Source organism: Populus trichocarpa, chromosome 10 (genome assembly GCF_000002775.5).
Source record: "Populus trichocarpa isolate Nisqually-1 chromosome 10, P.trichocarpa_v4.1, whole genome shotgun sequence".
NCBI lineage: Eukaryota > Viridiplantae > Streptophyta > Magnoliopsida > Malpighiales > Salicaceae > Populus > Populus trichocarpa.
Genome location: NC_037294.2, coordinates 18,437,704 through 18,451,663, shown reverse-complemented (window position 1 = coordinate 18,451,663; position 13,960 = coordinate 18,437,704). Strand labels below are relative to the sequence as shown.

Here is a 13,960-nt window from a genome sequence, read left to right as displayed (position 1 = left end):
AATTCCTAAAAAGACAATAAAGGTGGGAGGGAGATTGAAGAAAATATATTTCAGGTGACGTTTTGTCGATGAAAAAAGAAGAAGCCAAAAACGACACAGGAAAACAAATAATAGGTAGTAGCATTTGCTTGCTACGATCAAGGCCAAATCTAGTCGTTCCTTCATCATCTTCTTTTCTTCGATGGTGCCCTTCTCACCAACGCCCACAGCAAATAAACGTGCCGAGTCTTTTTTTAGCACGTGATCTCTCTCTCTCTACACAATAACATTTGCCCTCTTTGATAGTAATTATATTATAACAACTATGTGATGGAATTACCAGCACTTTTCCCCCCAATTTGAGCAGGAAAATACCAAGATTTTCCAATCAAAAACCGTAATTCGTGGTTCACTGAATCAGTCGAATACTGTGCTGCACTAAAGTCCTGCTTTCAGATCACAACTCATCTTCGGTACAGTTCGGGTGTTTATTTTTTATGGTATTATTTTAGTTTTAGATTCAATTAAGTATTTTTTCTTCTTTTTGTTGGAGTATATCTATATATTTTAAACGAAGATAGAAAAAAAAGAGATAATCTCTGGTGAATGAGGTTATTTACGTGTAGATAATCATTCTAATACTTGACTGAAAAGATTTTAATTTGATCGTCGGGATTTATTTTGAGAATAGAAGATTCAATGGTAGTTAGCTTCGTGTTAGAAATCTCGGGATTACACTTGATGGAATGATGATGGTATCCACCTGTTAAACTTATCAAACCATTTATCATTTTTCAGGAGACTTTAATCGATAGCTTGTTTCGAATCAATCGATAAGGTATGCTCTACTAAAATCCCTTTCGTTTCCTTGTCATTGATGTGATGCAGTGGTGTGCTGTTTGGATCTCCTTCTTTGCTCTTTTCACTCCTTGAAACATACCCGATCTCATGATTCTTATCTCCAGATCTCCCATTTAATTCGAGAAGAAAACCAAACATAAAACATACTCATTAGCCGATGCTCTTAACCAAATTAAAGTGAAATATTAAGAACACAGAGCTACCATCTTAAACTTTATCTGATTAATCAATTGGAGTTCTTAGAAATTTAAATCATTGGAGTATACGTGCCATGCCATCATTTGTAAGTGAAAGTGATTGTTGATTGATACAGGATTTGCATTATTGAAGGCATCGTTTTTTCTTCTTCTTTTTTATAAAAAAAAACAAAATACTTGAGGTATGTGCTTGAAAGAGAGGCGCACATGGATTGTCAATAATACTGTCATAGCAGCTAGCTGCACTTGGGATATGGAAGAGAAATGGGTTTGAACTACTGAACTCATATTTGTCTGGAAGGAGACTGCTCGCAAGAGATGGATCCAGTGGGCGGAGGGCCCATGGCCCTCAAAGTATCAAAACACTTCCCTCGGTCCCTTTCTTCTAAACTTTCTCAATTCAATCCTCACAATTAAAGCGTTTCTTTTCCGTTTCTGCTTTGATGATTATTTTTCATCAACTTACTTCACTTGGATATAACTTTCCTCTGCTTTAATTAAAATGTTTTTTTATATTAATCCCCAAAAAAGAAAAATATATTTACTTTCATCCCTATTACGATATTAGTTGGCATGCATGTTAAGTATTGACCTCACCACTACAAATAAAAGAATTAATTTTTTTTTTTTGGCACTTCACGTCTTCAGTCCTGGATTCATCACTGATTTACACAAGAAAATGCTTCGCCATGTTAAGGAGAGGGTGGGGACCCCTTCTCAAGAAGATGTGCACATAGAGAGGTATGTGTGGAAATGAATATCCTAGCTAGTCAGCACGTACGAGCAAGACAAAATAGTCTGGAACCCAGCAAAGAAAGCAATTTTTACAGTAAACGGAACAGGAATTGGGAAAGATTGAGACAATAAATTACAATTAATGGGTACAAGCTGAAAAACGTGTTTGGCAGTGTGGTTGCTGGTGTTTTTCAAATAACTTTTCGTGTCAAAATGCATGTCAATAATGTTTTTTCATTTTTTAAAAATCATTTTTAATATCAGCACATCAAAACGATCTAAAACATATAAACTATATTAAATTTTAATAAAAAAAATTTAATTTTTTTGAAAACGCAGCCGCGTTACCAAACGTTCCCGAAATGGGGCACTATTCCGACATGCTGTCAAACACAGCTTCAGCGGTGAATTGCTTGCTGGCCTCGACAGATTCTTCTGCAAGGAAAGGGGGACAAACGTGAACGCAAAACGTCCTTTCAGTGGAAACAAGCCAGTACATGATCCTTAAATCACCACAACAATCTAGCAAGTGCTCGAGTCTAGGAATCAAAGGAGCATTAATATTACAGCAGCTGCGCGTGATTAGTGTACGTTCAACGAAGAGTCCCGTTGATAATCAACACTTAACGCTTATTTTCTACAGATTTCATTTAGGGTTAGATAAAAGAATAATAATAAGTGGCATCGCCCGACTTTAGACAATAGGAGATAAAAAACAAAAGCAAGAAGCAACGAAACTGCAAGAAGGAAACGTAATTGACCAAAACACTAGGTTTATAGCTAGGTGGTTCCAGCTTTTTGAGAGGGGAAACCCTAAATGTAGAAATGAATGGGAGTTAGAAATCACGTCTGTTTCGATTGCTATATATGACCTGAGCTTATCGTCTGCCAAGCGATGCTAATTCTAAGTAATCTTGAGAACAAGTAGTTGATAAAATTTGTCGTGCGGATAATCATTTGAAAGAGTCAAGTAATGATATTAATTTGATTTCAAGTGGGGTTGTAATAGTCAAGGATGCCTTCTTGTGTATTATAATAATGGAAAATACGTATGCTAAATGCTAAGGCCACATTTAGACTCCCTAATATCTATTTTTATCCATTTCCAACTGATGTAGACATGCTGTGTTGCAAGTGGATCGATGTAGCTCGCAAGATTTAAAATTGCTAAGAAAATAATGTATAGGAGCATTCTGTCTCTTTCTTGACGGGCTCGTTATTTACCACAAATTGACAAATAAGTGAATAGTACACTTGTCCACAATAAGATTGAATAATTGGGAATCAATTATTTTACTAATAAGTTGATTATATATATATATAGAGAGAGAGAGAGAGAAAGAGAGAGAGAGAGAGAGAGAATTCTGACATGGCTTCAAATTATTATTATTATTAACATAAGCTAATTGAGAAGGGATTAATCCTCCTCTTACAATGTCATTACTTCATTGTAAGAATTTTTTTTTCAATGCTTTAAAATTTATTTTGATTTTTTTTCCAAGAGGTTATTATAATCTCATTATTTGGATCGCGGGTTTTACGAGTTAATCCTATATATATATTGACTCGGGTTTTTATGGTATTTTTTATAATTGATTTTTTTTTCAATTTTATCATTCAATATTTGAGTTTATTGAAAAATAAGTTTCATAATTTATCTCAGTTTGTTTTTCATGAGGTTATATTAGTCTCGTGATCTGAATCAAAGATTTGGCGAGTTAACTCAAGTTGACTCGAGTCTTTTTTTGTTATTTTTTAATTTCATCATTTTACATTGGATTAATTATGAATTGGGCTTCATAAATTATTTTCTTTTGATTCCTATTGGGTTATCCCGGTCTCATGATCCAGGTTTGACAAGTTAATCTGCGTTGTCTCGAGTCTTTTTTTGCGTTTTATTTAATTTTTTTTTCATTTTCATTACTCGATATTGGTTTGATTAAAAAATTATCTTTAATATATTTTTTAATTTGTTTTCTACGAGGTTATCAAGGTCTTATAATCTAAGTCGTGAATTTTAACTGTTAACCTAGGTTGATCTTAGTTAATCTAATATGTTGTCATCTTAATATTTTTTTAAAAAAAATATGTCATCTTAAATTATTTTTAGTTAATCTATGTTTTTTTTTCTGGTTGTCCATGTTATCTTTGGACTTGATAAGTCGATTAGATCAAATTAGATCAATTTTTATAAAAAAAAAAATTCCTTGAAAATATGTTAGTAATACTTATATATTTTTTTAAACATTTAAATTTTTTTAATTCGGCCTAAAATATAGCTCATGTAAATAACCTTATTTTTTCTAATAGCAATTGACTTGAACTTTTCTAGTTTTTTATTCTCAAAAAATATTCCACTTCTTTTATTTTTTTTCTTTAAACAATGAATAATCCCAGAGAGGCATGGCTACCTTTTCTATGGAGCCAACGAACTCATAATTGATTGAGGAAGCCCTATGTCCAGGGGGGATGTGACCTTGTGAAGTAATATAGAGTATGGATGACTTTAGTTAAAGACGGTATGGTGACGAATAAAATAATAATAATAATAATAGAAGAAAATAATATACTTAGCTGTATTTTTTTTTTCACAACATGAATTCTCTCGTTCGCTCTTTTGCAATACAGTTTACCCTTAGGTGGGGGCATTAAACTAATGAAACATCAACATCAACATCAACATCAATGGAAGACTAAACCACCACTTGTAAATCCTTCTGGACTTGGATTAGTGACACATAAATGGCACCGCACAATCAGCAAGTGCCAAAGACTACCCAAAATTGCCTTCATGATGATATCACATGGATAAATTATACAATTAGCACCCAAAATATAAATAAATAGTGAAATAGTGCATGATGAAATTTTTTTGGTAAAATACTATAGTTTGAAGATATTATGGTTGTGAATTAAAATATCTGATATATATCGTCTGTGAACCGTAATATTTTTAAAGAGATCGTTTTGAGAAACAACTGGATATTTGATAAAATGATTGTACAATATCCAAAATGATCAGATTATTTTGGTTATTGTCTAGTTTTGGGTTATTTTCATGTTTTAAGCCTGGAAAATTTTATAAAATCATAGTTTTTATTAATATGAATTTTTATTTACTTTATAATTTTAAAGAGTTAAAATTTTAACAATTTTATCAAAATTTGAATAGAGTTTTCTCTATATAAAAACTATATCCAAAAAAAATTTACGCTTAAAAAAAACTTGCGAAAAACCACAACAACCTCAATCAATAAATTCTAACTAAACTCAATATATTCTTATATTTTATAATCACAAGGAGCCTTAAGAATGCAAATAACACGACTAGATCTAGCTCATGTTCATGTCTAAGTGACCTTGTCCTCTACCACGATATCATCGAGAGTTAACCTCTCTCCAAAGATTTCAAGTCCAGTGCGACAAACATTTAACTACTGAGACACTATGGTGTTAACTTCGCTTTCTTTGTCAGTACTACGAAGATTAGATATGGCCTCTCGACTCTCTCGTAGCAAGAAGTCAGTCTAGTATTAATAAAATATTAATATTAAATTAAAAGATAAATACATAAAACTCAACTGTTAACATTTAGTTAATGTCGCACTTCAGAAGTGTGACATGTAATTTTTACGCTTCAGAAACGCGACAAGTTCAAAACTATATTATTTTATTAATTTTTTTAAAATGGTATAATTTCTCTAAATTTTGAAGTTTATTGTGTTAATTTGAAGAAAAAAAACATACAACATGGAGACTGATTTTCAACAGCCATTCAAAGGTTCTTATCAAAAGCCAACCAAACTACGTGTGATGTTAACTGCATTATAGAGGGATTTTATTGCTATGCAGTCACTTAATCACATAGTAGCAAAATAAAAATAAAAATTAGTGAAGTCCTCTCCATTATAAAGAAGGCAATAATTTTGATATTTGAATTTAGTAGTTAAAAAGGCTAAATGACAAGAAACATGTGATCTTTTTTTTTGGTTATTTTATAATAATATACTCAACAAGAACCTTAGAATTAATATCTATAGTTGACAGAATTGACTTTGAAGCATGATTGATCGATGCATAAAACAATTGATGTCTAATAAGATCAATTGTTTTACTAATACATATTTGCTAGCCGTCCATTTATATTGAGATAAAGCTCCAAAGACTAAACAAATAATTATATATAAAAAAACCCCATATATATATATATAAATTAGACTAAGCAAATGATATGGCCTTGCAAGTTCGAAAGTCAAAAACGATGATTCAAAATTGCATAATGTCAATATAAGTGATCATAAATAGTGCTATTCTTTTATCTTTGATTTTATTTATTCAAAAATAAATTAGATGATGTATGATTACTTCAACATACATCGTGGAGAGTGGATGAACACATAATTAATTATTCTCATTTCATCCTTTTAGAAAATCATTAAGGTGAAAGAATTTAGTTAAATATCATACCTACAATTTATTGGTGCAATATCTTGCTATTTAATTTAGTGTCAAGCTCGATAATAAATTAGTTACTTTTTAAAGATATTTTTTATTTTAGTTTTGTTTAAGATTATTTTTTTATTTTTAATATATATCTTAAAATCATCAAATAAGTTTAAAAATAAATATCTAAAGTAATTAAATATATATTTAAAAAGCATTAAAAAACAAAAACTACAGAATTCTAAATGTCACGTTTTGTTTTCCAACAAGTTGTTGCCTTAATTAGCGGGACAATATTTACTCACAAGACGTGATTAGGATATTTTTGGGCCCAGTTTTTTTTTCTCAAAAGAGAACATATATAGAATAATTTTTATCTACTTTTCCCACTTCATTCTACTGCATTTTTCACCTGTAGTCCCCTCTATGATCACAAGATGTACAATTACTCAAATTCTAATTAACCAATGAAGGGGACGGTTACTCTTGGTTTACATTAATTAATACAACACTAAACTAGCCAGGAAGAAATTCGCATAAGAATTGTTGTCACGTCGCCATCATCTTGGAGATTTCAGGGACTCCACTTGGGATTTTCCACAGGGACCCCTCATTCTTATGAAGAGCCTGTACTCGTCGAATGTCATGGCTGGATAGAGTGGAGGCCTGTCTGGTGCCACGAGCTCCTTCAAAGGCTCTATGGGTATATCACTCCTTGGATTGTAGAAGAAAGCAAGAGAGAGACGCTCTTCTGATGAATTTACCATCACTCTGTGCTCCACGCTCTTGCAAGTTGCATTGCTTAGCACCTACGTAAACGAATCCACAAAACAAAACTGTTTACCACATCGCTCAAATTAAAAACTAACGAGACCGAATTTGCCACCGTCAATTAATTATAGTTAATTAAATCCCTTGGCGTTGTTCAAGGAATTAATAACAGAAAAAAACATGGAATTACTTGCTCAAGTGGGATGGAATAAGATGCTAGAATATTGCTTGTGATTTTTGCAACCCCAATGAATCCAACCACGGGTCATTTGATTTTGATTCCATACTCTTAGAAACTCAATTTAGGTCCCTCAAGTTAATAATTTTGTGATCCGCGCTTACTATTCCCAGTTCATTGTCAGTCAAATAACGACAATTGACAAGATTTTATCGTCGAAGCATCTACTTTGGAATATATTATAGGTGGGTTGCATTCTGCTTTAGGCAGGCAAATAATACACATATTCATTGCACTAAATTTGATGGAATGGTTGTTACCATAATAGATGCTATTTGAAATTGTGTTTTAAATAATATTTTTAAAAAGTTTAAATATTTTATTTTAAATTTATAGTTTTAAATTATTTTGATACACTGATATTAAAAATAATATTTTAAAAATAAATAAAAATATTATTTTAATAAATTTTTAAATAAAAAATACTTTAAAAAATAACCTAATTCTTCCTCCACAATTAAGCTACATTGTAAATACATGCATCCTTGTAAAAAGTTACCACTCTTTTTTTCTTTTTTTTGTTACAAGACTTGTTTATACTAAAGAGATTGCTGAGAAGTCAAAGACATAACATAAGATTCTATCTGGTTGTGTTAATTATCTCCACCACTCTTTATTTTAGATGTTGCATCGAATAAATAACTAATCCATGTTTGTAAAACATGGTTTGATGACTTGTAGTTTTCTAGAGGCAGCTAATTGTTTTCTGGGTCAATACTCTAACCCCATTCCATATGTTATGAACCGGGCATCGAATAACTAATCCATGTTTGTAAAAGTCATCGTTATCAAATTACGACAAAAAAGAAAAGACGACGAGATGCTTTCTCGAGGCATGGGCATAGCCAGTGAGAGCGAAAATTAATAATAGTACTCAATTATTTTTTGGCGGGATTTAAACTCTTTACTTGAGGAATTCTCAATGTGCAATAGTACTGGAAGTGACAGGTACTGTAATTACTTAAAGCAGAAGAAAGAACGTATGACAGGCAAGACTCAAGTCATTACAGATCCTTGTGATGTTCTGATTATGTTTTTTTACGTGGGAGTACAGTAATGTTTGTCATGTGATGTCTAAACGATCGAGAGGCTATATATGTGTTTTTTTTTCTTGCATCAAGAAACCTTCTAGGTTCATGATCCACAAGTTCAAACTAAGAGAAGAAACTATATATTCAAGCTTTTCATTGAGACCACTCGCTCTAGAACGGGACCAAATGACAAGTTCTTTGAAGAAAAAAAAACACTTTTGACCAATTGTTGGATAATAACTTGTTACTACCCCATCAAAAATATGGCCCCTCCATGTTCCCTATACGTTTCATAAATCTCATCCAAACATATATATATATATAGATAGATAATCTAGTGAGAGAAACAGAGAAAGTATATGTTACCTGAATTTGATCACCAATATTAACAATAAAAGCATGTGGAACTGGCTTTACAGTGATCCAATTCCCATCTTTACGGACTTGAAGACCAGGGACATTACTGTCCGGCAAGAGAAGGGTCATGCCACCGGGATCCGAATGTGACGATAAGCCAAGGGTCAGGTCAGGCTGTGGACATTTAGGGTAAAAATTAACTCTTAGGCATGCCCCGATATTTTCTCCACCAAAGGCATTTTGAAGTTGTTCCTCTCCTAATCCAAGGTTTATTGATAAAACCTTCATTAACTTCCCACACAGCTCCACCAATTGCTTACCATATTCATCAAGAACTGCCCTACAAATTCATTAGCAAGGCTTACTTAAAACTAAATTGAAATTGTTGGTGTTAAAAAAAAATCCAATCTTAGTAAGGTAAAATCCAAATACATGGTTGATATAAAACAGTTATATATATATATATATATATGAAGCTAGAAAAAGTGTAGTAAATTTTATTATAAGAATTTACTAGGTACGATGTATAATAGGAAATCAATACGACACTTGATCGAATTTGCAACTTGAAAAGCGTTCGGTAATCTTAATTAATTGGTGTGCTAAAAACAAAGAAGAACAAAAAAAGTAAGCATGTGTTCTAAAAAGGGATTGAAATATACACACGCACACACACCTGCAATCAGCTGTAATGGCAGGCCATTTGTTATAGTCCTTCAATGGTAAAGGAAGATAGTGCAGGAAGTAGTAATCACTCCAATCAAGAATCGCACCTTTTTCAACCCCTAACCGGCTACCATAACCTTCATAAGTCTTGGGTGTGTTTGCATAAGCTTGCTTAACCTCCATGGGCGAATGAAAGAATTGTCTCCATACTTCTCGAGCACGGTCCATCAATTGAGGGCTAACACCATGGTTAATAACTTGAAAAAATCCCCACTCCCGGCATGCTATTGAGATTTGGTCAAGTATTGTGGCTCGAAGAGCATGATCATCACCATATAGCCTGGCAAGATCAATGACAGGGATGTTCACATCATTCGAAGTGGTGGGATTTACGGATGGCCTCTGAAGTATGGGCTTGACATATCGCTCTGGAATTAGGGGTATGCCGCTATCGGACAAGGATTGTACTCGGACTATAGGTTCGGGCCAATCTTGGAGCTTATTCATGACGTTTTGTAGGTTTGGTCTCCAAGGTTGATTCTTTGTATATGATTAGAGGTACCGTGGAACAATAAACATAGTCTTTAGTAATTAGTTTTGAGAGAGAGTAAAAGAATGAAATACAGGCAAAGCGGCCTAAGTTCAGAGAGAGGGGGGGGATAAAGGCACAAGAGAAGAATGTAAAGAGCAGTAAATATAAGGGGAGGGGAAGTGGCAGGTGTAAGGAAAGTGAAATTGACGTGAAAGAGAACGTGGAAAAAATGGTGTTTAAAATATCTAAATGGGGGCATGATCATATATATCCAGATATTATATACTTGTGTGTGTGTGTGCTTGTGGATTTTGGGTTGAGATTGAGTGAGAGAACAGACTTCTTCAATCTTATGTGTGGTGTTTTTTGCAGAAGTACTGTCGAATTTGTGTGCACACATGCGTCTATAATTGCTATATATTTCTATTTGGGTGATTGTGGCCGAGCCAAAATAGACGGGTAAGCAGGAATCCATGTATCGTCCCATCTACTACTAAAATCCAATTCCCAGTCTCTTTTATAAACCCAAAAGACCTAGCCACAACATTTCAGTAGCCCTGAAAAAAACACCAAGAAAAGTCAATTTAATTAAACATTTTAAACTTCTTTTTTTATGAAACCATTTTCAACTTTTTTTTTTTTTTTTAGTTTAACGTAGGTGTTCGGGCCAGCTTGCGCGTACCTCGACTAATCCCACGGGCCCTAAAATTAACGACCATGTAAGCCTCCAGTGGCCATCATATGAGCAACCACAGGGTTCGAATCTGAGATCACAGAGAGAGCAAACTTCTTAATCTCAATTTCTTATCACTGAGTCACCTAGATGGTTGCCATTTACAAACTCTTGTTATGATGGCCCATGCATGAAGAGGACCGTCGACTCTTTTCGCCTCCGTGCTCACTTTGGCTTACTCTTCTCCCTTTCATTTGATGTGAACCACATACCCCAGTACTGTATATATGGCCACTTCAAGAGAAAGTGTTCGCCAATGGATGGTAGCGGTGATGAAAAGAATTCGAGCCTTACTATCTCTCTGTCTGGCATTCCATTCTTACCAGAAAAATAAAGATCTTGCTAGTTAGCCAGCCAGCTTATATCCTAAATATATGAATGAGATATCGTTTTGTAGCTAGAAAAGCAAGCATTAGGTTAAAAACAAAAAACTGTGAACCTCTGAGCAAAATATAATTAATATAACCTGTAAATTAATAATCTTGATTAAATAATATTTTTATTTAGTCTTGATTTAAATTTTAAATTTAAACAATACTTTAATTAAATAATAAATTTTTAATTATGTTCTTAAAAGTATTAGCTTATATAGAAGTTTAACTTACGGTACGTAAACTGAATTTATATTATATGAACAATATATAATTAACGTTATTTTTTGTATAATATACGTGGAAAAAAATATTTGTCAATATAAATTAAATGTCTTGTTCAAATATATTTTGGTTTATATGTAATTAATAACAAAAATTATTCTCTTATAGATCAGATCTATGTAAATGTCAAACAAAAACTATTCCGAGGACTATAGATACATTGAACCACGAGTTATTTAAAAGTGAATAAAAACAATTAATTATTAATCGAGTGGATAGCAATGGCTATTGAATTGGTCGACTAGACAACACTCCATTCACAAGTTGACGCTAATTTCTATCACCCGACTATATATTTATGTATTTATAATTATTTATTCATTGAGAATGAAAGGGCCTTTTATATTAGAGAATATAATATACGTACATCGACACCAATTCCAATAGAATTACTTTAATAAATCTATTAAAATTAATTAATGGGTTTTATTACCAGTTCATTACCTGGTAGTTAACATTGTCTAGACCCATCGACACCATATGTATATTGATCAGCTTAGGTGTGATTGGTTCAGAGTCTTATTATAGTATACAGAAGAAGAAAAGAAAACAAACTAACGTTAGTTAAGGCGTTGCATCAGACGCATGAATTATATGTAAAATAATTTCAATATACCAATCATATAAATGCAGCTGAAAATTAATAAGTTATATATTTTCTGTCATCATTGATTAAGTATTGAATATTGTAATTGTTCATCAATTTTTGTGCTATCAGCAATAATAAGTCTTCTAATATATGTCAAACTTCAGAGTTTTTTTTTGTGTGGATGAAAAACACAGATTTTTCATTGACATTTTTTTTTTATTAGATTAAAGACTTTTTATATATAACCTAATTTTTGTATTACTAAAGAGTCTAATGAGTTTTAAGCCTTAATTGTTACTTAATTTAAAATCTATATAACATACATGTCACCTTAAAAATATTTTTTTAACATTCTTTCACTTAGCTTATATGACAGTACCATCTGAAAAGTAACAATATCTTTATAGGGTTCAAAATATCTGGTTAGTGAAAACATTTACACTTAAATCAAGAATACAACATATGAATCATAGTAGTTACACTTATAATCAAGTATTTCTTTCCATGTATTACAATATATTGCATCCGAGAAAATAAGCACTTAATGAGCAAATAAACTTTATAAATTAACTACTAGTAAATATAGAAAATAATATTTTATGTGCACAAAACATCATTTTGGTCTCTAAAAATAACATAAAAGATTTTCAGACAATCAAAAAAAAAAAAACTAAAGTCAAACATCAAATAGGTTAGCTAGACATATGTTATCCGCGTGATCTTTATATTCGTGATCATTAGCTTTGTGCTAATATGCTCAATGAGAACTTCATGTTCCTTCACTTTTTCTCTCACAATGAGATACTTTATGTCAATATGTTTGTTTTGACTTTCACTCTTATTATTCTTAGAAAAGAAAATTGCAATTGAATTATCACAATATATCTTTATTGGTCTTGATATAGAATCAACAACTTCAAGATCAGAAATAAAAATTCTTAACCAAATCGTTTATGTCATTGCTTTATAGCATGCAATGAATTCTGCTTCCATAGTAGATGAAACAACAATCGTTTGCTTAGTATTTTTTCAAGATACAGCTCCTCTAGCAAGAAGAAAAATATATCATAAAGTAGATTTTCTTGTGTCTACACAACTAGCAAATTTCGAGTCTGAATAATCAATCACCTCAAGGTGATCGGTAGGTTTTTAAATCAACTGGTAATCTTTGGTTCCTTGCAGGTACCTATTGACTTTCTTAGTAGCTTTGCAATGGTTCATTCCTAGATTGCTTTGGAACCTTCCCAATATTACTACTGCAAATACCAAGTCAGGTCTTGTACAGACTTATGTATACATCAAACTGCCAACTGCAGATGCATAATGAATGTTACTCATTCGCTCATTTTCCAATGCATTTTATGGGCATTGATTCTGATTGAAGTTTTCCTCTTTGACATTAGGTGCTACTAAAAGTGCACTATTTGTCATCCTGAATCTTTCCAAGACTTTTTCAATAGAGGCATTTTGAGATAGTTCTGATGTCCTTTGAGACTTGTCCCTACAAATCTTTATGCCAATTGCATAAGAGGCTTCACTCAAATCCTTTATATTAAAGTTTTGAGAATTGCTTTGTCTCATGTAATAAACTCAAATCACTACTTGCAAGTAGAATATCATATGCATATAGAATAATAAATATATATTTGCTCTCACTAACCTTAATATTATAAATTGTGAAATTTAATACACCGTTGTCAGGAGTCCTGCTTTAGTCTATATATAGATTTTTTTTAACTTACAAAACAAATGGCTATTTGTGTTATCGCAAAAACCTTCACATTGGTTTATACATACCTCTTCATTCAAGTTTCTATTTGTGAATGTTGTTTTCATATTCATCTTATGGAGCTTTAAATCAAAAGAAGCTACCAATATCATTATTATCATTCTTAGAAATTGGAGAGAAGGTTTCATGATAATCTATGCCTTTTTTTTTAGTATAACTCTTAATAACAAGTTTAGCTTTATATCGCTTGATATTACCAGAAATATCTCTTTTGGTTTTATAAATTTATTTATAGTCAATGACTTTAGATCCTTATGGTAATTCTAACATTCATGTGGACAGAGATTGTATTATGCATACAACTTACTAATTCTTTAATAATAAGATTAATAAATATAATGCCAAGGATAAAATTTATTCATACCTAATAGCCTGGAATAAAA

At 32.0% G+C, this 13,960-nt stretch overlaps 1 protein-coding gene and 1 long non-coding RNA gene across 3 annotated transcripts; one reads left to right on the top strand and one right to left on the bottom strand.

The window, feature by feature from the left end:
• Window positions 1-34: 34 nt before the first annotated feature.
• Window positions 35-1,573, top strand: LOC127905884 (uncharacterized). Its single transcript, XR_008060376.1, has 2 exons — window positions 35-479; window positions 778-1,573. It is a non-coding gene; the product is annotated as an uncharacterized LOC127905884 (long non-coding RNA).
• A 4,808-nt stretch (window positions 1,574-6,381) lies between these two features.
• LOC7474430 (jasmonate-induced oxygenase 2) lies at window positions 6,382-10,112 on the bottom strand. Of its 2 annotated transcripts, none has more exons than XM_024610329.2 (3): window positions 9,386-10,112; window positions 8,622-8,947; window positions 6,382-7,024 (listed from the first exon to the last, which is right to left on the bottom strand). In XM_024610329.2, the coding sequence occupies exons 1-3, from the start codon at window positions 9,783-9,785 to the stop codon at window positions 6,776-6,778; spliced, it is 975 nt and encodes a 324-aa protein (XP_024466097.1). In that variant the 5' UTR covers window positions 9,786-10,112; the 3' UTR covers window positions 6,382-6,775. The 2 variants fall into 2 exon arrangements, with proteins under 2 accessions (XP_024466097.1, XP_002315155.1); XM_002315119.4 differs by having other exon boundaries at window positions 8,622-8,952; window positions 9,289-10,090.
• Between the last annotated feature and the right edge of the window lie 3,848 nt (window positions 10,113-13,960).